Raw genomic sequence first — 26,740 nt, 5'->3', positions numbered from 1 at the left:
ACTGGCTAAAAATTCTATTGATATTTTATTGAATTTTTAGCTCTTGTTTGTTTTTTTGAATATTTAGTCTGTGTATATAATATTCATAGCCATTTGTTGAATGTGAGCTCCTAGAAATTTTCTATAACTAGCAAATTGACCAACATATGCAAAGTAGCTTAATTCCACACTTGAAGTGGTATTTCTGAAAAAATAATTTTGACAAACACACATGATACGGGAGCATTTTTCTAGTATATTTAGGATCACATAAAGACTTCAATCTAACATAGCAAATTTCTTTTATGTGAAAAGGCAGTAAAGTAATGCATTCTGTTGGATCTCTGCACAGAATAACAACTATCAGTCTCTGGCATTTTGGATCCCACTTTTCCCTAGGTCTTCTCTGTCTGGTCAAATCAGTGGGACTTAAAGTGTGAATGGAAATCTTCTTACTGCCTTTCAGATAATCTGCCTCTCATGTGATGTGAAGGATTTTTTTTTGTGAATGTGAAACTATTAATTAAGCTGCTTAGTTGATCAGTTGTACATACTTAACTGTTGCATATCATAGCAGAATTTTTTTATTATTATTTTTTCAAACCCTACTTGCCATTGTATAGGATGAAAGTGGCAGGACTGCAGGTGCTTGCATATAATAGTGAACTTAGGGCTTTTTTGCAGCTGCTAACAGAATTTGCAGTAAAATGAATGGAGTTTTTAACATGAACATGGAAAGATTTCTTGTTTACTGAAGTGCAAGACTATTTGGTAGCACTATTGGATTTGATTCATGACTTCTAAGTCTGATGGATAAATGCTTAGCTGTGTAGGGGGTGAGAAGGGAGGCTGGAGCCTAGGATTCCCACAGTTAAGCTGACAAGATTAAAATGAATAATGGGCAGTACCTTCCTGAGAAGGAGACTGCGTCATCCCTAGAGAGAAAGAAAAGTCAGACAAAGGTTAAGGGAAGGAGAATTAGTTAGTCAAAGGACACCAGCCAAGGTAACAACTAATTGTGGTTTGGAGAAAAGGCTTTATTGTTTGTCTGTTACACCCTGATGTTCTTGACTTAATAGCTAAAAAAGTGAAATCCTCCCTTTTAAAGGTTTTGTGTTCTGCTGTTGTTTCTGGAGCTTATAATGAGATGGTCCCAGGGGGTTGAATGCCTTTGTCTATCTTGGGAAATTGATGTTTGTTTCAGCAGGTGAGTCAAAAGGCCTGAAAGGAAACAGTGGTTTTCTGCAGCATTAAGTCACCTGCAAAAATATATATTTCAGAGTACACCTGAAAGTTTAAAGTGAAAAACCCACTGGTTTAGGTCAGAAATAGTTACAACTTCAGACAAATTAATTTTTGGGGCTGTTAAAAGGAATATATTGATCCAGGGTGGAACATACTTCCCTTGTCTGTTGTTTTATGAGATTCCAAATAAGCTGCTCTTAAATTTGTTCATGAGGTGTAAGTATCTAAACTAGGAGACTGCTTTCTGAGTTTTTCATTGATTTGCTGCATTTTATTTTTTAAAAATATGTTAATACATGGAAAAAATAATGCAAAATGGGTCATTTTAAAAGGTTATAAAATATTCTCTCTCTGTTCAGGGAAAAATAGGAAATATTGTCGTGTGTTTGAAAATGTTTGGCAGGGAAACACTGTTTAGACAAGAATCTAAAGGTACTTCTGAAGAACTTCCCTTCAGCAGGAACTTGTGTAACCATCAAATATAGTTTAGGGGTCTTACTAATATTTTAGTCATTCAGACCTCAACTTTGCAAGCAATGAAGTGGAAAAACCTACTGTGTCTTCTCATTTGTGGACTAGGGAAATATTTTTATTACTGGGTTAAATTTTATTCAGCTTTTATTCAGAGGTTGACTTCCTCTCCCCATTCCTGCCTTCCTCCCCAATGAAATATGTGCCATGCTTGGGACTTTTGCATGTAAAGGGTTTTCAGTTTTACTTGTTTTCATCAACATTACTGTATTTACATAGATGTACACACAGTAAATACTATAATCTGAGAAATCTGTGTATGCACACCCATTTGCAGGTTTTAACTGCAAGTAAATTGAGCTACAATAAAAGAGAAACCAATAAATACTTGTGTTCAAGGGTATTAATAGATACACTTCAAGTCTTGCAGCGGAAACATTTTCTTTTACTTTAAGCTTAGTTTATCTGTTAGCATGTATCTTCATCTGTTATGTATCTTACATGCTCTCTTTTTACATCCTTATCCTGAACTCTTGATTTGTACTTTCGTCACTTCCAAATACTGTTATTGCTTCTCTACACATTGCCTGCATCTCTTGAATGAGCCCAAAATACTGAATTTTGAGACAGAGATTTACACATTTGCATCCATGCAGCTTCTTGTACTTTTGAGGGCAGATTGAAAATATGGAGCATTTGTAATATTTAGTTGTACATTATAAATGAATAAAGCAAATTTCAAGCTTCAGTTTTTGAAATCTTCTCCACAATAATTGTCTTCTCTGATATTTTTAATTTGGGCTTATCTCACTAGCATTCAATTTTTTTCCACAGTCTTCAGTTTTTCTTAGCTTCCCCAGTTTTCTGTCTTTATTGTCTACTTTTTTCACAACTATTTTCTCTTGATCTTTCATGCCTTTCCGTGTGTGACTGACTAAACCTCCAATAAATGTATTCTATTGGAGAAGCTTTCTTTAAACCGCTTTTGCCACATCCCTTTCTACAATTCCAAATGTGAAAGTGTGGGTTCTGCATCAGAGATGAATGTGTACTCATACATTTTTGTCATAGAAATACTACTATGTATTCAGATCATTTCACAATGCCTTGGATTTTGGTCAGTTAGTATATTGTTTTGAAGAAATAATTCAAGGCATTCCTGTCAGCACACAGTACTAGCAAAACAGCTGCTTTTAAGACACTCGACTGAAGAATACAGAAACACTTGTATATCCAGAGTTAAGAAGAGAAAAATACTCAGGTATATGAGAGGGAGTTAAGTACAACTTAAAAACCACAGATGTTTTGTGAACACTTTAAGGTACTACATACATTCATTTTCTTTGTAAGTTCTAGAGGTGTTAGTTGATAACTTTGAAATTTTTCCAATAGAGGAGTAAAACATGACAGTTCAGTGATGGATAATTTCACTATACTGGGTTCAACAGTAAGCACATGCTAATAATAAACTTTCTCTTGTGTTTTTGTGGTTTATAGATTTTATGTGTATTTACATTTTTTCTACAAAATGTGGTATATTGATCAACATTGTGATGATTGTGTAGTAATTTTGCCAAAAGAATAATAGAACGTAGCTAAACATCTGAATAAAAACCGTTTCATGGTAATGAACTAAATCAGGAGACAAAGACAGTTTTGGTAGCAAGAAATTTTTTACACTTTGTTTTGGTGCTGTTGTTTTTTGTTTGTTCTACTTTATTTGCTTATAGTAGAAAGAAGAGAGTATGAGATCATTTTTGGATATAATTGGTATGATCAGATATATAGGTCATGGAAGTGCATGCTGGAGTCAGGACTTCTCATTAGTTGCTGGTAAATGCTCAAAGGTAAAATTGATTTAGGTATGTTATAAGTGAATTTGTTTTATAATTTACTACAAGTCATTCTTCCTGACTCTGCTTAATCCCAGTCTTCAAAGAATGTCAGAGATTGGTTAGCTATTGATATATATTTATAATGTTCATTCATAATGTTTATATGTTTATAGTGAATGATGTTGCTGAAAGTAAAATGCAAGATACTGACTCAGGAGCTTCTACTGTAGAAGATAACTCTAAGCATTTTCAAAATTAAAACACTTTCAATAAAGAGTTTGCGTAGTAGGAATACATGATTTTGTAATGCATTCTTATTCAATCAAAATTGGAAGTGCCTGAAATTGTAGTATTTGGCCCATAAATTAAGAACGTTCAACATTAATCCATATATGATTTGAAAAAGTTACTGGTCTCTTTTCTTTAGGTATCTGTTGTCCAAAGCAGCTGGAGATCACCAACTCCCTCTCTGTGTGACATCACTAAAAAACACTAGACTGGTGATGTTACACATACCACAGAACCCCGCAGCAAAATGGAGCAGGCCTATTAAGGGTAAGTTTTCTCCCTCCACCACCACCCCTTTTCAACAATATTGCATGGTTTTATAAGATTGGTAATTTTCTTTACTTTATGTCCCTGGGATATAACGTAAAGATAACAGACAGTCTTATAAAACTGCATAATATTGTGGTGTTGTGCGTGTGTGTTTATTTAAAAGCAAAACAAAAACTCATATAAAAATTCAGTCCTTACCCCATGTATCAATATCCTGGCTCCAGTCTGCTTTGGGGTTCCATTATAAGTATGCCAGAGTAGTGTATGTTGGGACATCAATCACAGAGAGTGGAGTCAGCATTTCCTGGCTGCTCTGGATGTCAGAAACCTTATTTTAAAAGGTAAGTTTTCAGTTGAATGCGTTGAATGTCTCTCTGCATTTAAACGGAAACATTCAGCCCATTTGTAAAATGTATTGTTATTGTGTTTGCATTTTTGAAATTTACTTGTAACTTGGCATAGCCTAAAGTCACATTTTGTACTTCTCTGTCTAGTCCTTTTATTCTTCTGTTATTTTCCTGTGTTAATACCTTATATTTTGTTTCCAGAAAAAAAAAAATAGTGTCTTGTTTGTCAGTAATTGGAAGAAGATGGTGGCTAAATTCTATTTAATATCATTCTCATGATCTGGACAAAGGGATCAAGGACACCCTCAGTCAGCTCACAAACAGCACAAAGCTGGATGGGAGTGCTGATCTGCTGGAGATCAGGAAGGCTCTGCAGAGGGATCTGGACAGGCTGGATCCATGGGCCAAGGCCAGGGGTGTGAGGTTCAACAAGGCCAGTGCTGGCTCCTGCCCTGGGGTCACAGCAACCCCAGGCAGTGGCACAGGCTGGGGCAGAGTGGCTGCAAAGCTGCCACAGGAAAAGGAGCTGGGGGTGCTGCTGACAGCAGCTGAACATGAGCCAGCAGGGCCCAGGTGGCCAAGAAGGCCAATGGCGCACCTCAAGTTCTGTGTTCAGTTCTGGGCCTCTCACTACAAGAAGGACATTTTGGTGCTGAAGTGAGACCACAGAAGGCAGTGGAGCTGGTGAAATGTCTGAAACATAAATCTTATAAGAAGCAGTTGAGGGAGCTGGGGGTGTTGAGCCTGAAGAAAAGGAGGCTCAGGAGGGACCGCAGATGCCTGAAAGGAGTGTGTAGCCAGGTGGGGGTTGGCGTCTTTTCCCAGGGAACAAGTGCTGTATGTTTCTGATGAACATGCCTTTGGAGGTCCAGCCTGAACCTCCTAAGCCTCAGTTTGTAGCTAAACTCTCATAATATATAATTTGGTATATTTGAGAATTTAGAACACACATATTTGTGAAAACAAGTGTATTATCTATAGAAATTAGTGGGCAGCTATGTAATAGGGAGTTAAGTCATAGCTTTATCAGTTATTGGTTTACCTTTCCCCTCTGAATAAAAGACAAACACAGGACTGTGTTAGAGAATCAAATTGCACACAAAAAGAAATGTTAAATTTTGTTGTGATGGATCTTAAGATTATATAAATGTTTTTAATGTCCTTTTTACTGTTTAATATTTAAGGTATAATAACATCTAGCATTTATGTGTTTGCACAGAAAGTCAACTAAACCACAATAATTTAAAAGAGAAGGGTTTTGTTTTTTTTTTTTTTATTCCAGCCTTCTTTGTCCATACTCTGCTGTCGTGACTACTTCTGAGGAAAAAAAAAATCTTCTCATGACTAAAATTTGTTCATGCGTCCATTAACAGGTTTATTGTCAATTCTAAAACCTCACTAAGAAAAATAAGTAATTGGGACAAAGGGAAATAATTAATCTCTGTTTTTTAAACAATGAAATTACTTGGAAATATCGTTCCTCTTTGCCTGTTTCTCCACCCTGTTGAGGTCATTCTGAAGGATAGCACAGCTCTCTGGGGTATTGGCCACTGCTCACAGCTTTGTGTCATTGGTGAACTCACTGAGGAGGCATCTTCCCCTTCATCCAAGTCACTGATAAACAAGTTAAACCATACTGAACCAGTAGTGAACCCTTGGGGACACAACTAGAGACGGGTCTCCAACTAGAGCTGCTAATCCTGTAGAATTAGGGGACAGGAATTGGCTGATGTTGTTTGTTTTTGTAAGCAGAGAGAAAAGTAATATATTTGTTTTTCTGTGAAGTATTAATGAAGTCAGTAAAGTGTTGAAGTCTGTTCTTGATTAAACATTGTGCATGTGCTGGCTGCCTATCAGTTATTGCTTCAAATTTATTTAGTGATCAACTGATACTTATCCTTCTCATAAATATTCTTTTTCTCCTGCTTAAGGCAAGATCTTAGCCTTATTTAAAGCAAATTAGGCTCAGAAATTAATAATTTCTTGGGGTTTTTACTTTGCAGTGATTTTTCATATCTTTTTAATGTTACATTTTCACACATTTGCTTTGCTATATCAACTGCATGTACAGTATTTCTGCATTTCTATTTCACTATAATAGTAGCATTGTTTATTTTTGCTATTTGATTTTTGTTTTGAGACAATGCACTAATGCTCTGTAGTATATAAATACATTATTTTAAAACATTCTGAAAAATGTTTTGTTTACCTTACAAAAAAAACAAATCTGTGCATGCAATCTTCTTTTGTATGTTAACAATTAATTCTGTTGATTGCTGACTTTAAGAGATGATACCAAATGTTCTGGTAGACTACAGTATGCACAAGGTCTGTTTTTTATTGTAGTGATTAGTGACAGGTTTTATGCATGTGACTGGCCACAAGTGAAGGAAATTATAATTCAGTTTACTGGCTGGCTGTGTGTTCAACACTGGTCATTATGTAGTAATGTTGCATAATGATCCTACAAAATCTTTGCCATTGTAATTGAAGAGTGAAGATAACTGTTTGTTATGTTATGTAACATGTAAATGATTATCCATTAAAAAAATAGATACCTGGTCTTCAAACAAGCATGCAAGCTGAGTGATCTTGCTGTACATTGGAGAGATCTCCTGAAATTGTAGAGAGAAATTGTCCAAAGGCCTTAGGAAGATCATGCTTTGTAGACTGCTGAAAGGCAGCTGTGACAAGCTTTATCCAGATTTTCCTGTCTTGCCTTTCTTGGTATGCTAGACCACAAGCTGTGAAGGATATGTTCACTATCAAAAGCTAAATATATATGTGAAATAAGTAAGTTCTCAAGTCTTGCTTCTTTTTCTTGCAGAACTATAGTATCTTTATTGTTTTACATCTTCTGTGAGCAGCCAAGAGCTAAAATCTTCATTTATACAAAATGCACAGAGTTAGTAGAGTGGCAGTACTATGCCACGTCTCTTTTATAACAGTTACATATATATGCATTGTTCAGTCTTTTATGCAATGAACTACAGAATAAAGTTTTGGGAAGAAATATGTATAAGGGGTATGGGTGAGTGTTAAGAGGTGTGTTCTGCAGCACCATGGCCAGCATGGTTGTCATTTCCCAATGTCTTCTCTCCTTATTCAGACTTTCTAGATTTATGAAAACATGAATATAAGATTACATATATCAGTTTTGAAAAATAAAACTTTTATTTATATGTTTGAATTAAAAGCTTAAAGGATTTTGTGTTGGAAAATTGGGCTTTGATGAATAGTCTGTTGCTTCATAGAGCAAATTTGCTAAACTTCTCTTTTAAAAAAAGCTTTTTTCTAGAACTTTAAATAAAATCTAACAGAAAAACGTTGGGATTTTTATCTTTGAAAATCTTGATGGTTGATTTCCCTGAACTGAGTGGATTACTACCCATGTTAATTACTCATTTAAGTAATTTTAAGCACATGGTGTATTTGTAGAATCCTGTTTCAATTTTAATTTTGTTCTGTAAAAAGTGAGCATCCTTGCAGTATTACTTTTCCAACTAGGACATTATCGCTCTGTAGTATTAAAATAAAAGTAATAATGTCCTAGATAGATGTAACTCTGGAAGGGTAGATATAACTCTGGAAGTTTCTAATCTTTTCTTCCAGTTGTTTTCCTCATATGCTATATCCATATACCAGTATTATTGTAGTACTAGTACAATATAACAAAATTTAGGTGTAATGCAATGATAAATAAATGGAATTTATGTTTTCAGGGAAGATGGTTCCACCGGAAGCAAGCAGTAAAGGAATTGCATGGTACGTTGTTACGACTGCTTAATGAACTGTTACCATGGGAACCAAAGCTAATTAAAGCATTTCAAAGAAACAGGTAATTACCTGCTCTTTTTTTTTCAACAGTGGTGCGTGGGATGAAAAACAGAACCAATTCAACCTTCTAAATACTGATCAATAAGTTAGCTTCTTAAATAAATAAAATTAAAATACTTTGAGGAGAAGAGTGAGGCCTGGCAATATTTTAGTTGGAAGAAGTTTCTTATATTCCAGATTTACTGTCTCCAAAAAAATTTGAGCTTAACCCGGTAGTGTTTTTTTTCCTCTAAAACACTCTAGAATCCTTAAGCATGCTGATCAATAGTATATTGAAAGACAGCTAGGATTTATGTTTCTGCTTATTTGGTTAAGAAATGCTGAAAACCTTTCTCTAGAGAACTTATATTGGGCTTCTTAGAATACTCTGACTACCTAAATTAACTATTAATGAATTCTCCACAGAGCAATTCTTGAAGCATTGTTTTGAGGTTGTTGTAACGCAGTAAATCAGAAATGCATCTGGAAAGAAGTATGTCAGAGGAATATGAGTGAAGTAGTGACAGGTTTAAATCTAGTAAAGTGCAAGTACTAGTAGCAGTGAAGGTACTACTTTGATTATAAATCATGGAGAGATTAGATACTGTCTTGAAGCTCGGTGCCATTCTTACCTCTTAACCATACAGCTGTTGCTATAATTGTACCTTAGTTTTGTCATGTAGACAATTAAAAAGCAAGGAATGATTAGAGGCATGAACTCTGTGACAAAGGATAGGAAAAGAGGCTTCTTAAATGTTGACTGTGAAGGAAGCAAGTTACGCTGTATGGTGATGCAGAGTTTATGCTGGAAAGTGTAAAAGGTGTTATGTTTAAAAAAACACAAAAACCTAACACCAGAGATATTACATTGGTTCTTCAGTAGCTCATTTTGTGAATATCTTCTATGAATTAAAATTCTTATTGGAAATTTGGGATATTGTTAAATATTTTATTTTCAATAATGGACCCAAATACAAGTTTTGGGTTTTTCCTATTCCTTTCTCTTCTATTTTCTGTTCATTTTGTCTAACTGTTAATTTCTTCCTGTCTTTCACAATTTAGAATCCTTCTGGAGACATGGCAAATAGTATTACTGTCAGTAAGAATTTAGTTTTGCAGTATGTGAAGTTTACCATTATACCCTTTTTGTAAATTCTTTTGTGGAATGTTTGGTGTTCAGTATTCTTGTCTGTCAAATTACAGAATCATAGAATGGTTTGGACTAGAAGGGACCTTAAACGTCATCCAGTTCCAATCCCCCTGGGTGAGGGTACCTTTTGTAAATGAAGTTCCACAAAACCCCAACTAATCTGGCCTTCCAGGGATGAGGCTTCAACAACTTTTCTGGACAACATGTTCCAGTGCCTCACCATTCAGAATTTCTTCCCAATTTCTAATCCAAACCTACTCTCTTTGAATTTGAAGCCATTGCCCCTCTTCTCACTATAAGTTCTTGAACAAGTCTCTCTCCCTTCCTTTTCTGAAGGCTTCCTTCACATACTAGAAGGCTGCAATTAGGTTTCCCCAAAGCTGCCTCTTTTCCAGGCTGACCAATCTCTCTCAGTCTTTCTGCACTGGTGAGGTGCTCCATCCCTCTGATCGGCTTGGTGGCCTCCTCTGGACTCACTCCAACAGGTCCATGTCCTTCCTGTGCTGGGACCCTAGAGCTGCTGCAGCCCTGCAGGTGGGGTCTCAGCAGAGCAGAGCAGAGGGGAAGAATCCCCTCCCTGGCCCTGCTGCCCACCCTGCTCTGGATGCAGCACCTTGCACTTGGCCTTGTTAAATAAAACACATGACATTTTCCCATGGACCCATTTTTCAGGCTTGCCCAGGTCCCTCTGGGTGGCTTCCCATCCTCTAAGTATGTCAGTTACACCACTCAGCTTGGTGGATCTGCAGATTTGCTGAGAGGGCCCTCAGTCCCTCTGTCTATGTCACTAGTGATGATACTAAATAACTCTGGTCTGAGTATGGACCTCTGAGGGACAACATTTGTCACTGATGTCCATTGACCACTACGCTCTGGATGCCACCATCCAACCAATTTCTTATCCACTAACAGTCCGCTTATCAAATCCCAATCTCTCCAATTTAAGAGACAAGGATCTTGTAGGGGACCATGTCAAAGGCTGTACAGAAATCCAGATAAATGACAACTGTAGCCATTCCCTTGTCCACTGATGAACCCAGTCCATCCTAGGAGAACACTAAATTTGTCAGGCAGGACTTGCCCTTGGTGCAGCTATACTGGCTGTACCAAATCACCTCCCTGTGCCTTAGCACAGGTTCTAGAAGGGTCTGTTCTGTGATCTTCCTCACTAGAGGTAAGGCTGACAGGTCAATAGCTCCCAGGGTCCTCCTTTCAACCTTTTTTTAAGATGTGTACAATGTTTTACTTTTTCTTGCCACCTGGGACTTCACCTGACTGCCAAGATTTTTTCAAATATGGAGAGTGGCTTTGCAAATACATCAGCCAATTCCCTCTCTTCAGTACATTCACGTACTTCACGATCTTTACTTAAGAGTGGGAGGGACTTTATTCTCCCAATCCCTATCCTGCTGTCCATCCTGTCAGAAGATATGGGAAGAAATGTTGCCCTTGAAGACTGAAGCAAAGCGATATTGCCTCAGCCTTCTCCTCATTCATTGTTACCAGTTTCCACCCTTATTTATCGGAGGAGGTCACCTTCTTTGGCCTTCCTTTTGTGGTTAATGTGCCTGTAGAAGCCCTTTCTGTGTTCTTTGCCAAGATCAGTTCCAGTTTTGCTTTGGACTTCCTCACCCTGACCCTGCACAACCAAACTTGATCTCTTCAAGGTCTCTTCAAGCTCTTTCTGGGCCACCAATCCCAGCTTCAATGGCCTGTCTATTTCCTTCTTTCCCTTCAGTCTGACCAGCAGTTCCCTACTCAGCCCTGCTGTTGCCTTGCCTTCCTTGCCCAATTCCTTGCTCCTTCCTTGCAATTTCTTGCCCCAATCCTGGGGATTGCCAGCTCTTGCCCTTGGTGGAAGATTTCCCTAAAGATCTGCCAGCTCTGTTCCACTCCCTTGTCCCTGAGGGAAGTCTTCCAGTGGATCTCACTGGCTATCTCCTTGAAGAGCTGGAAGTCTGCTTTCCCAAAGTTCAGGGGCCTAACTTAGTTCATTGCCTGCCCATACCCCTCAGGACTGCGAACTCCCCCAGCAATGTGTGATCACTGCAGCCCAGACTTCCTCCAACCCTGACGTTCAAGATCAGCCCACTTGCACTGATGCCCATCAGATCCAGGATTGTATCCCCTCTGGTAGGGCTGCTGTCTGTTCCTTTGCTCCAGAAGGTATCCTTCATGCTTTCCAAGAGTCTCCTGGCTTGCCTGCAGCTTACTATGCTGCTTCCTGGCAGATTTTGGGATGGTTGGAGTCCCAGCAGGACAAGAGCCTGTGAGCATGATGCCTCCTGTAGCTGGAGCAAGAAGGCTTCATCAATAGGGTGCCTTTGATTAGGGGTCTGTACTTAAAACCATCCACAAGGTTCCCTTTGTTGCTTTGGTCCCTGATCCTCACCCACAGGCTTTTGACATGCTTGTGGCTGGTCTTGAGAGACAGCTCTTCACACTCAGTCCACCTCCTGATGTAGAGGGCAACCCCTCTGCCTCTCACTTTCCTCACCTGTCTCTTCTAGAGAGCCTGTAGCCATCAATAGCCATCAATAGTCACACTCCAGTCACATCCCATCAAGTTTCAGTAATGGCAAAAAGATCATAACTTTCTAGGAGCACAGTGGCTTCCATCTTCTGTTTGTTGCCAGTGTTGCATCAATGTGGTTATAGAACACAGAGCAGTCATACAAAGTGTGTTAAGTGCTATATATGAGCTGTGATTGATAGGAGTAAATTTTAGTCTGAAACAGAGTAGTTGAGATCTTATGTACGTGAGTGCTGGTAGCTAGAGAAGCATGCACTTGGAGTACAAGATAACTTCGGAAATTAACTGAATTCAACTCATGTTTTTAGTATGAATGTTTTAGTCTGTAACCCTAGTTTATTCAATGAGAAAAGCCTGAGTATTTCCGTGACATAAATGTTCGGACATACACATAGCATATCAGGGACCAGGTGCATCTGAAGAATGATGTTTACAAATCAGGGGGAGAAAAGAAAGATGGATGGGGGATTCTAGGTCACTGTCTTGGTCTGATTCATTATGCAGCTGCTAGGCAGTTGTGTAGCACCAGTGACGGTGGTGAAGAAAGGTGTCATGTAGGAGGGAAAAAGCAGTTGAGCAAAATTTGCTACAATGGTGTAAACATCAGATCCCCCATAAGTCTCACTGCAGCTGTTCTGTCTACAGGGTGTCTCGGCGAGGTACTAACATCTACTAGTTGAATTATAGTGTTTGATTTCGAAGCTGTGAAGGGCTGGGCAACACTTCTTCCTCCATATGCCACAGTATTGAATAAGAGTCTGGACTTTTCCTTCCTTCCTCCGTAATTGTCTTTAACTAGTAGGAGCAAACTTTATGATAAAAATCCTTTTCTTTCCCTTCTGAAAGGTCTTCTGGTCTTTTCAAGATTATGACAGAGTTAATGTTGAATTGTATTTGAATAGCAGCAAGGTTTAAAAGAAAAAGTTACTTGTGCCCACTGATTACAATTGTTCACTGCTCTTTCAGCAGAAGGTCCTCAAAGGAAAAAGGAAATTACATCCACAAACAGTAGTAGTTCCCTAGTGTGCTCCTATAGTTGTTCCACACCTAGACTTCAAGCTCAAAATCCTGATGACAGAGTTGAAGTATTGTCCATCCTACATCTTCATACAAGCTTCAATGTCTGCTCTCAGTGAGAGTGTCAAAGCTGGGAGTAAATTACTAGATTTCACTGACCCTTAGAACCCCCACCTGGCTCTCTATCTATGCCACCTGTCCATGGGCCCAGGATCCCATTTCAGGTCATTCTGCAGTCTTCAGTCTCTGCTGGGGGTGTGCCAGTTTCCAGCTCTACTCCAGCAGTTACTGTTCCTGGCTGTGGATCCTACTCATCTGGACTGCCCACTACCTGCATCACTGGAGCTGTCCAGAAATCACTCAGCTGGGTCCTGATCCTGGCAGCCATCACTGCACCTGATCCTGATCTTAAACTTTGAATTGACTTTCCAGTTTGATCTCAAACCTGCCTCAGCACCAGGAACTTGCTTGTGGATCTGGGCTCTTGTTTGAGGCCATTACTATCCCTAGGCCTGCCTGCCTTGTGGCCACATTCAGGGGGAGTGGAATAGCTTGCTGACTGGTGAGGCTCATGCCCTACCAGCTGTGACATCATTCATGGCTCCTCCCTCTACATCTCATTGCTGCATTCAGTGCAAACTGTTATACTAATGCAGAACAGTGAGTAAATTTAAGATCTTACTGTTACTGTCAAAAGGGTTAGGTCCAGAATAGTCTAGATTCTATTCCACACAAGGTGTTAATTGCTATAATCTATTTATTCATTTCCTAAATAATCCTTCTGGGCATTGTGTTGGTTAGCACCAGCTGAGTCCTGAAGTTCAATGTATTTGTACACTAAAATAGCCACTACATCCTATGTAAACAATGGTTTAGAAGAAGAGACAATGAAAACATGTACAGGTTAGCATTATCAAGGTAAGTGGATGTGTTTATAAATGGTGTTCAAGTGAGTGAGGTACCTATGTATTTCTGTCATACGTACATTCTTTAGTGGAGTGTGAACCTATGGAACTGATAGCAACAGCTGTTCTAATGGGCTAGAGATAAGAAAGCGTTCTTAAGGAGAAAGTTACGTTGCAGTCTCATAGCTGAGCCAGAGGCATGATGTCTTTAAGAAAAACTATATTTACTTAATTCTTTCCTTGGGGTTGCCTTCAAACTTTACAGTTAACACTCAAGTCCATACAGGTATATTTGTCACATGAAAGATGAAGGAGGGAAAGGCAAATGGATGCAGTAAAGCAGTGATAGTCATTTGACTAAATCTTTTTGCTATTGTTAGAGGACTTAATGAAATAGAATTCAGCTTTGGTAAAGGGACCAACCTTTGGGGTTGCCTTCAAACTTTACAGTTAACACTCAAGTCCATACAGGTATATTTGTCACATGAAAGATGAAGGAGGGAAAGGCAAATGGATGCAGTAAAGCAGTGATAGTCATTTGACTAAATCTTTTGGCTATTGTTAGAGGACTTAATGAAATAGAATTCAGCTTTGGTAAAGGGACATTGCTCTCATTTCACATTTTCTGATTTTGGAGACTTGCAGACAGGGCTACACTGTAATTATTTGGAGGGCACCGGCAATCTACACCAACTTTTTGTTTGGCAGCAAATACAAATAAAAATGTTTCAAAGTGTGTTTTTTTTAGTAAAGTTAGTTTTGTTATTTTTAAGGTCTAGATTGAAGAAGGACTATGATGACTTTAAAAGACATCCAGACCATGATAAATTTTCCAGAGAATTGTGGAGTAATGATGAAAGTGAAGTTGATTCTGGCAAAGAATCTTTTGCGGTAGTATGCGGTAAATCATCAGAGTCTGCAGAACATATAGAAGTTCCCAAAAAAGATCTCTCTGACAATGGTAAGCATTTACTGGAATTGAGTAGCTTGAACTTGATTCAGGAGCTGAATCGAGTTCATTTGGGAACCTAATTTTTCCATGTGACTTTGAGTCCTACTTTTTACCTTAACTCTACCACTGATAATATGAAAATGGCTTATGGTGCATATCTGTCAGATGTAGACTTAAAGAGGGCAAATATGACCAAGATGAAAATTATGCTTTATTGAAGTGTTTGCCATTTTTTGTGCTTAACTATATCTGTGATAACATAGTAGATCTGTGTGGAATTTACTTTTATGGCGGGAATGGAATTTACTTTTATGTGGGAATTTACTCTGACCTTGGCTGGCTGCCAGATGCCTGCCCTACCGCTGTCACTCCCCCTTTCTTAAGAGGCTAGGGAGAGAAAACAATAGGGAAAAGCTTAACAGACAAGATAGAGATAAGGGAGATCACTCACCAGTTGCTGTCACAGTCAAAATAGACTCACTTCAAGAGAATTAATTTAATTTGTTGTCAATTAAGAACAGAGTAGAATAGTGAGAAACAAATACGAAACCTAAACCCCTCCCTTTCACTTATCCACCTTCTTCCAAGGCTTATCTTCATTCCCAATTCTTCCACCTCATACTTTGTCAAATATCATAGGAAGGATGGAATCTGGGGATTGAGGTCAGTTCGTAACAGTCCCTTCTGCTCCTTCTTCATCCCTGCTCCAGTGTGAGGTCCCCCCTAAGGAATTCAGGGCTTTGCAAACTGCACCATTGTGGGTCCTCTCCATAGGCTAGAGTTTTTCAGCATAAGACTATACTAGTGTGGATCTCCCATTTGCCGCAGTTCTTGTCAGGAAGCTGCTTCAGTGTGGGCTCTTCATGGGCTGCAGCTTCCTTCAAGGCATTCTACTCACCTGCAGTAGAAGGGGGTCCTCAAGCATCTGCATTGTACATACCTGTTGCAGCATGGTTCTCCATGGGAGCAGGTTAGGGGTCTTACTGGGTTACAGGGGAATCCATTCCTGTACCTGGGGCATCTCTTACCACTCCTTCTTTGCTGACCTTGGTGTCTAGAGAATTGTGTTTCTACGTTTTTTCCTCAGTCCATTCTGTCACATGCTTCTGCAAAGCATTGTCCATGAGACATCACCAGCTTGACTGACAGACTCCGCCATGTTCTTCAGTGGATTTGTTTTGGAGCCAGCTGTGTCTGGCACAAGGCAGTTCCTGGCCTCTCTCCTCAGAGAGGACCCCCTGCAGCCCCATACAATGAAAACCTCAACACATGGCCCTTCTGTCCACCTGGCCCTCCTCAGCCCTCTTACCACTTCCTGCATCCCCTGCTCACTGGCTAGTCCAGCTTGATGCTCAGTATGAAACACATCATTCACATCTTTGTCGCACAGGCATCCCCCACTCACACATCCACCTGTTAGGCCCTCCTACTCACCAGCTAGTCTAGTTTGAAGTTTATCAGTGAATACACACTCACTGGATTTGGGGAGGATACAGACACTCACCCCCCAGCAGCTGGCACTAGGTCCACAGGCTGTAATCTCTTGCAGCTGTCCTTGCAGCTCCCCTTACCTGTACACATTGCTTATATGGGTTGTACAGCTGTACCAATTCCCTTACCCATCCTGGCTCCGTCTCCAGGATCTCCCCTGTTTTATAATTTCATGAGGTTCAGAAAATTATCTTCCTGCAAGAGGCCTCTACAGTTTCCTAATAGCCCATTCATTGGTGTGGTTGGTGAAGTTGTTTCTTGACATTGTCTCCATTTTGGTTTGGTTGGATTTGTGTCTCTGTATATTTTTTTCCTGGCTTTTCCCTTTTTCGCCCTCAAGATAACCTTGCCGAAATATATATTTTCAAGCTTTCACATACTGTATTCAATTAATCTAACTGACCAGGCTTGGTTTTCCTCACTGTCCCCCATTGCTGGTCAGGTTTCTGTTCATGTGTGTTCTTGTTTATTACTTCCTCCTTTCCTTATTACCCCCTTTTTGTATAGCAAAGGTCCTTGAACCTTTGCTATACAAAATGCAAAGGCATTTTTTAAATGCCTTTAAAAAATCAGACATTTCCTTCCACATAACTTTACTGTTGCAAACTAGTGTATTGCCTTTAGTGAGATGCTGTAAAACTGTTTTATAGGGGTATCAGTTGCAAACATGTAAAACACAGTTTCTGTTTTAATGTCCTTGCAGATGAAATGAAACTATTAGAGATGAATTTACCTGCAGGAAAAAACAGAATTCTGAAAAAAGAATCAGCTTCTAAAGAGATACAGAAGACACTGCCTAAATGCATTAAACGACAGTTCAAGCAAAATAGTTGTCTGGATCAAAGCACTAATGAACTTTCTCCAAGGAAGAAAGTTAAACTGAGCACTAATGAGGCTGTGGTCCAGAGTTCAGAAAGTAGCCTGCAGTTGGATAGTTGCTTGACTGAGCTGAAACAATTTGAAGGGTCAACTCTAGAGTTGCTTTCCTTGACAGATCCTGCAACATCAGTATCAAACTTTCTGAAAGGGACCAAACCTATCCAGGCCTTGCTTGCCAAGAATACTGGGAACAAAGTGACCTTAACAAATCAACTGTTGCCTCCTGCAGGCATGAACGTATCTACTTCGGAAAAGTCAGTTTTACCAGCTTTGGAATCATCTCTGATCAAACCAGCATTGCCCTGCCAGGCCAGTTCAAAGACTCCTTTACAAATGATATACAAAATGCCAAATGGCCACTGCGTACCAATAGATGTTCCCAACAGCTCAGTGAAAATTCAAATGCAAGCTATGATTGACCCTAAAAATGGAGAAAAAGTCATGCAACAAGTTCTTATTTTACCTAAGAATTTTCTTCTTCAGCAGAAGGAGGAAAAAATTGTGTCCAAGGATATTCAGTCACTACAAGAAAAGTCATTTGAGATGCACTGTACATCTTTACCAAAAATGCCAAACGTCAGTGTTTCTTTAACACCTGTTCTGGTGACAAGCCCTGCAAATGACATGCAGTCACCCACTACATTTTTTAATAAGAATACTACCCACTCATCACAAGTGACTGGTCCCGTGAACACTACACAACCATTGTCTAGTGTAACTTCAGCAGATAATTTATCAATAATTAAGGTAAGCCAAAGTGAAAGTGACAAATTCAAGACTACAGTTTTGACTACTACATTGCCTGTGTGTTTGGCTTCACCTACTCTTTCCACAGCTAGCCAATCCTTGACACCAACAGCATTAAGTGCATCTACAAACACTCCTTCTGCCTCTCACAGTTTAGCATCACAGCAGCAAACTGACTCCCTTGAAACTAAGCAAGAGCTAAAGACAGTGTGTGTAAGAGAATCACAATCTATCCTGGTCACAACACGAGGTGGAAACACTGGAATTGTTAAAGTACAAACGAACCCAGACCAGATTTCATCTAGTAGTTTATGTCCTAGTTCAGATTTTACTTGTGCATCTCAACTTCAGGCCTTTCTTGTGCCAAAAACCACAGCAGTATCATGCTCTAGTCTTCCATTTGTAGCAGCAGCCACATCTGGTCTCCCACATGTTGAACAATCATCTCCTTCTGGGTTTGCCCCCTCAACAACTTTTGTTAACATTCCAGCTTCCTCTGCTGATTTTACCCAGGCAATGGAGAAAAATACCAAATTGACACTACAGCAGCCAGCTGTTTGGGACTCTTTGTGTGGAGTAAGAGAGGACTCCTGCCATGTGTCTTCTTCTTTATCCTCCATTCCATTAGCTAGCAATTTGGTGTCAGCAGCTCCAAACAGCCTTATTAGTGTGACTAGCTTTGGACAAAGTAATATTGTCAAAACTCCAAATTCTTCTGTGCAGCATCAAGGGGATACTAAAGTGAAAACAAAATCTTTTACACAATCTGAGTCAAATTCTGCAACAAATGGAGAGTTAATCAGTGGTACTCCAGTCCAGAAATTTACATTAATCACAAATCCACCAATTTTGTCTCCCCCTGGGGCATCAGGGGTCAATATTATACCCTGTCCAGCATCCACTGCTGTTAATGCTCAGAAGCTGGTTTTCATTAACACACAAATTGCCAATGGCCCATCAACTACCAATCTAGTTGCAGAATCATTGAAACAGAACCTTCCTTCTTCCCTGACCAAAACCTTTGTTAATGCCACAGAGCAACCACAGTTGGTTTTGATCCCATCTACACTAGGAGCACCAATAAGAATAAACTCATCACCAACTATTGCTCAAGTAAAAGATGTGAAAATTGGACTAAATATAGGTCAGACCATTGTAAATACTAAAGGCAATGCACAGGAGGCTGTACCAGTTAATATATTGCACTCTGGCATTTCTAAAGGAGAAGACAAGAAGAGATCAGCCTTGGCCCCATCCTTGGCAAGTAGTACTGTGGTTCCTGTTCCAAGTTTTGCTGTGTCAGCTAATGAAACTGTAGATGTTGCAACAAAAGCTGAAAATGCCTTTACAATGACAACAGCAAATGCACAAATTGAATCTGTTTCAGTAACATCAAGTGGAACTTCCTCTGGGGTGCAACCTACTGTCTTGATTGGTGGCAATGATCCCTCAAGAATAAGGCCAGTTCTGGGTAATCAACTTTGTACATCAACTATTGGAAATACTGTGGGTATATCAACTGTGAAGACAGGACATCTTGCTTCATCTGTGCTGATTTCAACACAGCCAACAGTATCTCCACAGAACTTCACATCTGCTCTGCAATTTCCAGTCATTAGCTTGCCTGGACCTGCAGCCACCCCTCACAAGGTGTTACATACAGTTCCTCAGTTGGCAGCAGTTCCAGGTCCTCTTCCAGTACCAAAAAGACAGTTGCCTACACTGGTTCAGTTTCAGTCACCAGGAATTTCAGCTGCTGTGTCAAGTCATGCATGTATTCACAAACCTCAGAATGTGCTGCCCCCTCCATCACCAAATACAGGTGAAGTAATTAGTTTTCCCACTCTTTCCACCCTACAATGCCAGCAGGTGCCTCCCAGTACATATGAGAAACAAAATCATGATTATGCTTGTGCTTCTGCCATTCAGATGTCTGAAGCTTCACCCCCTGTAACAAGCAAAACAGGAGGAATTCCATTGAATGAACCTTCCACTCTACAAAAAATAGTCATTAACACTTGTATGCCTTTGGCACCTGGAACTCATATAATGATTAATGGTATTCGTTTTGTTGTTCCACTACAAGGCCTTGGAGCAGGCAGCCATGTTCTTCTTCTCTCCGGTAATGCAAAACAGACTCCTTTAACAATTAACCATGGTCAAGAGCCTCAAGGTGTACCAGCTGTTAATCCAATAACCTCAAAAATCATCCTAGCACCAAGTCATTCATTAAGTTGGCAAGTACCAAAACATCCTTTGAAAAGCTCTACAAAAATTGTGAACTCTTTTGGAGCTGCAGATGCTTTACCCATCGTACATGCAACACCCCAGATATTTAGTACTCCAGCTAGCTCATGTACTTCACTGTCTGCAGTAACTCTGTCTGTATCTTCAGTGACAAAGTCTCCCATTAATGTAGCTACATCTTCTGTTTCTGCTGTTCATCCTCCAAGCTCTCATTTACCAAGCAACGCATCAGTGTTTCAGCTAGATGGTTCTATCAAAAAACTGTTGGTCAGTCCAGAGGGAGCCATACTGAATTCTCTAAATACTTCAGCACCCAAAGTTCCTTCCCTGTCTTCATCACTGCTTCCTGTTGTTAGTTCCACAAGCAGAAGTGCTACTGCAGTCTTCCCTGCATCTCAGTCATCTTGCCTTGATAAACCTGACAAAGCTGCACCCTGAATTTACTGCAAATGAGCCACTTTGAAATTCTGGGGCATTCTTCAAACTTTGGAAGTTGTTAACTATTGAATAATTTCTTGCAATGTTTTAAGCAATTGATTTACTCAGTATTAACAAGGTTACAGTTCTTACGTGTTTACCTGTGGGGATGTGGAGAAAGAAAAATTTTAGTTTGTCAGAAGTTTTCAGAAAGTTCTCTAGTAAAAGGCTTAGAGATGACCAATTAATTCATTTAACAATTTGGAGGACTCTCACCATTTGCACATGTTCCATCTTACACTACAGACTGTTTGCCAGTGTGTTTATGACAGTATATATCTCCTTTTTATTTGTTAAATTAAATTTTGACTTGTTTCTTTAAAAAAAAAAGCATTGTAAAAATGCAATCTACAGTATAGAACTGTACATATTCCTGAGCTCCTAAAAACCTGTACTAAATAATATGTACAAAGAACTATGCTGTCTTATTTATGTTTTGTTTACATAATGTATAGTTTTTTAAGTATTTTAGTAACTTTGGACCAGTGTACTGTTTAGCAACAATGCAGAAGAATCTGCATGTAATAAATCAAGTTGCTGTACTGCTTTGTGTTGGCAGTAGTTAAAAATATGTATATCTGTTACACCATGGGAGAATACATACATACATATCTTTCTTTTGGTGTATGGTAAAATGAAATTATTTAATCTCTTCTGTTCTCTGATTTTACATTTCACGTGATGTGACAGGATTTGGAAGGAAGGCCTCCTTATTGTTCCTCATGATATAGGGCAGGATAACTCATACTTCATCCATTCTTAATATGGATGTTTGATTATGTTGCCTAAATAACTGCAGTGAAATGGTAAGGCTACACATGGCTTCCTATACACCAGTCTAAGTCACACTGATTGCTCTTAAAGACTGCCATGCTTTGTCTTAAAGCTCAATGATCTGTTGAACAATTCATTGTTCTCTGTTTTACACCCTTGTATGTATTTCCATATTATCTGGTAACTGTAACAAGGTCACTCACTAAATTTCCATCTAGCCATAACAACTACCCATTTTTTTCACTGGTCATGCTTTCTAGCTCTGTATGTTTTCTTTAGGTTATAAATGGTCTATCTGGAAGGAAAGTACTAAAACATCACAAAAGATTAAAAGAAGCTTTATTAGTACTTTGAATGGGGATAATTTACATATTGCATAAACCTTCCCTTTTTATACAGTATATTCAGTATTTATTGGCTTAGTTTCAGCATTTGATCTGATAAAAACTTTGGGTTATTTTCTGCAGATCTGCTGAGTTCACAGCTGCCTGCTGTAGTGCTCATGGAGATAAGTTTTTTATATCTTTTGTGATTTTGCATATAGAGAAATGGTGCCCATCTTATAGAAGATGGTGGTTTTAGAATTGTTGTCTTTGTACGTGTTGGATTTTTTGTGGAGTTTGTTGGTTTGGGTTTTTTTTAGAAATTAGAAGGGAGGATTTCAGAAGAGTTTATGAATGATAGTTGCCTTTTAAATAGCTTTGACAAAGGGGATAAAAGCTTACATATCTGTATTTAGCAGTGTTTGTAGACTGAGTTTCATAAAAAATGAAGCTTCAACCTTTTTTTTCATCCTGTTGAATTTTCTACTTCCCTTCCCCTTTTGCTGTACACAGTTTTGCAGTTCAGATGTTGAGTTGAAGAACAGGACCACATCTTACTGTCTCTGTCAGCTGCTCTTTAAATTGTTCTGAAAAGTGACCTGGATAGCTATTTAGCTGAAGTTCTGGGAAACTGTGGGGAACAAAGGCTTGCACCTTCCATAGGGACCTTTCCTTTTGCACTAATTAAAAGAATTTCATTGGGGAATTTCATCTTTCTGGATCAGAAATCTCCATCTTACCTCAGGGCTGGGAAAGATGGAAGCTGTCAGTTTCAGAATGAAAGGTTTGTTTAAATTCAGAAAAAGCTACCTGCTATGATTTTCCTACTTCTCATGGAAGGTGTTTTGTGATTGATTTTGAAGACACCAGTACTAAGGATGTCTGCATGCCCTTGTAGAGTTTACAGTACTAAGATTTTTAAGTCTGACTGCATTTTACAGCTGCAGGTGACTTTTCTAGCAGAGGGAGATGGCAGAGAATGGCAGTTTCTTCATGGACATTTTACATACCAAAACCCATATGTACCAGCAACTCATTTTGTTTCTGTTTCACTGGTTGAACCTTGGGACTCACTTTTTTGGATTTTTCTCTTTTCTTGCAATGATTGTTTTTTCCTTTGTTCTAATTTATGTTTACTGTAGAGTGAGTTGTCTACATTGTTTGGAAAGCTCAAGACTAGGTTCTAGTATTGAAGTTGTTCTTGATGGAGATAAAATTCTTGCATGGCATTTTTCTGTGTGCTAATGTAATACAAAGATTTATGCTATAATTCTAATAAAGAGAAAAGTTAGAAAAGCTGAATTTAGGAACTCAGGACTCAAGTAACTTGCTTGAATGATTTCCAAGAAATTCTCTGAATTAATATGGCAATATTTTATGATTTTCATAAATATTTTATAATTTGTCAGACATAAACTTTACATGAAAAGTTTGGTAAGTTTGATTACAGTTTTCATGGATTTTTATTCTCAGACACATGTTCACATTCCAAATCCTACTGGAGAAAGACTTGAGACTATTATGTAATGGGCTTGCAACATTCATTATGTAAAACCAAATTTTAGTAATTTTTGTGAATAAAATTCCTGTTCTCAATACTCTTCTCTGATAGTATGAATGTCAGTCGGAGACATGGCTTTTTTTCAAATGAACCTAATTACCTATTGACGATTTGCTATGTACCTTTTGCACTCCACCAGATGAATAGTGTTACCAGCACAAAAAGAGCTGTAAAAAAGTAGATTATATTCACAGACACAATGAAAAAGCAGAACTGCCTGCATCTCGACTTGAAGTTAAAAAGACATTTAATGAAACATATAAACATAGATATATAAATCAGCCTTTTAAGAAAACATGTTCAGCATTTCAGAGCTTGTAAAATGCCTTGCTTTTGGACACCCTCTGATACTATATACAATATTCACACACTACATTACATGCAAAATTCTAGGTTTACTAATGACTTTGAATATTCTAAATGACATCCTTTTATTTTCCTGAATGGACATGTTCTGCATATGATTTTGCTTTGCTATGAGTAGAAAATTACATTAATATTGCTTCACTTTTCAAACCCCCATGTGTGTGCTGCCATTTTTTCATAGGGATTCTGCCACCCTGGAAGCAATGATATTTGACATGATATTTAGGGGTCATAGAAGTACCTATTCAAACCAAGTGTTTCTGCCATGTCAGATCTGTGCTGATTTCACTGTGTGACATAGCAAAGGGTTTAATGTGAAAAGGGAAGCAAAAATTCTCCTGGTGAGTGAACAGAAACTAGTATGTCGCATGGGAGTAGGTGAGAAAATTACTAAAAGCTAGGATTTGTAGGGCATTCATAGCTGCCACAGTGTGTGTGGTTCATAGTTGGTTTTGCTTATACTTTGTGGTAGTGCAGAACTTTAGTAGCCCAAATTAATTTTAAAGTAAATTAATAATTTTTATTGAAGCATGAATGTTGTAATGTTTAAGGAGTGTTTCCTTTAAGGCCTCTGACCATGGCCAGAGGTGCTCACAAAAACTTAACTCTTGCAGACTGCTGTCTGTAAGCTGCACCTCAAATGCGTTCACTGACTCAAAATAATAAGAAATATAAGATTAATAATGCTGTATCAGACTTAAGATCCAACTATCCTATTATGATGGCCATGGATCCTAGCATCACCTAGTCTCTTGAAGCACTCAACAGTAGCATTCCAAAAGACCAAAAAACCAGGTCTGAATACACTTTTAGTATCCACTTATCTGTGAGCCAGAGTATTCCTCACACAGCTGTGATTTTCTTTTTTAAATTTCATAGCTTTCAATGTATTTCTCTTGATGAGATACACCAATCCTTTCAAGAATTCATGGAAGTATGTAAAAAGACTATTACCATTCACAGCATCCAGCGGTAAAGAGTTTGTAAATAAATCTCCTTTCTGGTTTTTAAACCTGGCACCTGCTAGTTTCATTTGATGCAAATATTTATATTGTAAGATACAAAAAGCCTTTGCTCTTTGCTATTTTTCCATATGGCTTATGTAGACCTTTGCCATGTTGGTTGTCTCTTTTCTAGAATAAAGAGAAATCATTAATTCAATTATTTCTTTCATGGAAGTAATCAGTTGCTGTCATTCCTGTGTATACCTTTTCAATTTTATTATAACTTTGAGATGTGGTGTCAGAAGAGTGCTTGTTCTAAAGATCGTATGAGCTATTCAGCAGTGTGTAGATGATTTTTCTTTTATAATAATTATTTCAGTGTTTTTTGTGGGTTGGTTTCTGACTATTATTTAGCCTTGTACTAACTTTTTCATAGAAATATGAATTGTAAACCAACTTGACATCAGTGTCAACTTAATTCATCCAATAAATCTGTACCACTTACAGAATATTTTAGCTGTAAAGACATGATCTTTAAACCAGGTTATTAAAACCACTGAAAGTCTGGCACTCTGTTCCTATTTTTGCTTGGTTTTATGTCTCTTGAAGACGTAAAAGGACAAACTGCTGTAATGATTTTCTACATGATCCTTTTTAAATCTCATTGTTTTTGTACATAGGATACAAGATAAAATCTGTATATGGTCATTTTATACAGATGGGCATCCAGATAAGGATTTTTTAGTTCTTGAAGAAGCCACAGTGTAAATATGACAAAGTACAATGTTATTGTAAAAATGTTTCCTTGAAACTACAGTGGCATAAAAGCAAACTTAAAAATCTTGATAAATCTTAGTATGTTTTCCTATTTTCTCAAAATATGGAATTGTCTAGTCAGTAATCACACCTGAATGTCGTGAGTAATCTTGGAAACCAGGATAGTTCATTGTTTCATATGTGACTGGTCCAGAAGTTCTTCAGAAATTTGGTGTTCTTACAGTATCTTTTATTACAATCTTAGCTGAACTAAGCACATTAAATAAAAATGGTTTGTAAAGGTAATGCAAAGAAAATGTAATTTATTGCTTATAATATTTTTTGAAATTGTTTGTTGCACAGAACGTCTATTAAAATGTGCATAAGTATGACTTCTGACCTTTTGCAGATGAAGACATTGAAGTTCTGAGTTCTCATAGCAACATGGAGGAACTGGGAATAGAATCCATGGTCCCCTGACTCCTTCCAGATCCCATCCATAACTAAAGGTTAGACACCTAGATTACTGCTTTATCTTCCCCTATTCTCACTTTTTACAATGAAGAAAATATTTGGAAAATGCAGTTATTTTCAAGAATGTGAGGAGCATTGACAATAGCATTTATAAAAATTAAATAGCAAAGGGAAGTAAGATAGTAAAGAAACAAGTGTGATTTTTGTGATTGTCTTCAGGCTTTAGAACTTTGCTTTTCAATGTGATGTAATAAAAAGAAGACAATATACTTATTTAATTATTTGCTCATATTTCTATCTCAAGTATAAATACACAAGAATGAATAAATAAGTATAAAATCTGACTATTTTGCCTGTCAATAGGTCGTTGCCATCTGGTACCAGCATATACATTGAGATCTGCCCTCATAACATGCTGTTATTTATAGAATCATTGCTCATTCTTTTTTTTAATCACATGTGGCAGTGAAATTGAATAACAGAGAGGAATTAGTGACTGTGTATTACTATGTAGCTACAGGACATCTTCATTATAATAAAGGAAGAGTAGTATTGTGATGGATTCTATGTACACAATATAAAAAGCTGGTATTTTTAGTATTATAATAAATTTTTACTACTGCGAAGAAAGAATTGCACACATCTATTTTTAAAGAACATTGACAATTCATATTAGCATCACATCAATACTAAAATTACAGTAGTTTGTATGAGGCTTGTCTGAACAGTATTTTACAGTTCAACTGTATTATGCCTTCAAAATATTGTTCTTGCCAGTAGAGAGCTTTTTGCAATGTGATCATAGAAGAACAAAAAGTGGGAGAGGCCTGTCTGAAGTATTTGCCTCCTTTATGGCATAAGAAATTCATGGAAAACCAATGTGTTTTTAAAAG

General features: G+C 38.2%; 1 protein-coding gene across 1 annotated transcript in view; it reads left to right on the top strand.

Moving 5' to 3' along the window:
* BRD10 (bromodomain containing 10) overlaps positions 1 to 24,837 on the top strand; it is a 52,060-nt gene extending 27,223 nt beyond the window's left edge. The window contains exons 6-8 of the mRNA XM_064402963.1: positions 8,158 to 8,273; positions 14,630 to 14,817; positions 17,003 to 24,837. Of these exons, the coding sequence (XP_064259033.1) occupies positions 8,158 to 8,273; positions 14,630 to 14,817; positions 17,003 to 20,610 (3,912 nt within the window). The 3' untranslated portion in view covers positions 20,611 to 24,837. The remainder of the gene's footprint in view (positions 1 to 8,157; positions 8,274 to 14,629; positions 14,818 to 17,002) is intronic.
* The last annotated feature ends 1,903 nt before the right edge of the window (positions 24,838 to 26,740 follow it).

The sequence above is a fragment of the Passer domesticus genome, chromosome Z, assembly GCF_036417665.1.
Source record: "Passer domesticus isolate bPasDom1 chromosome Z, bPasDom1.hap1, whole genome shotgun sequence".
Lineage (NCBI taxonomy): Eukaryota > Metazoa > Chordata > Aves > Passeriformes > Passeridae > Passer > Passer domesticus.
Note: the sequence above shows the minus strand (reverse complement) of the source record. Positions and strands in the feature narration are given on the sequence as shown.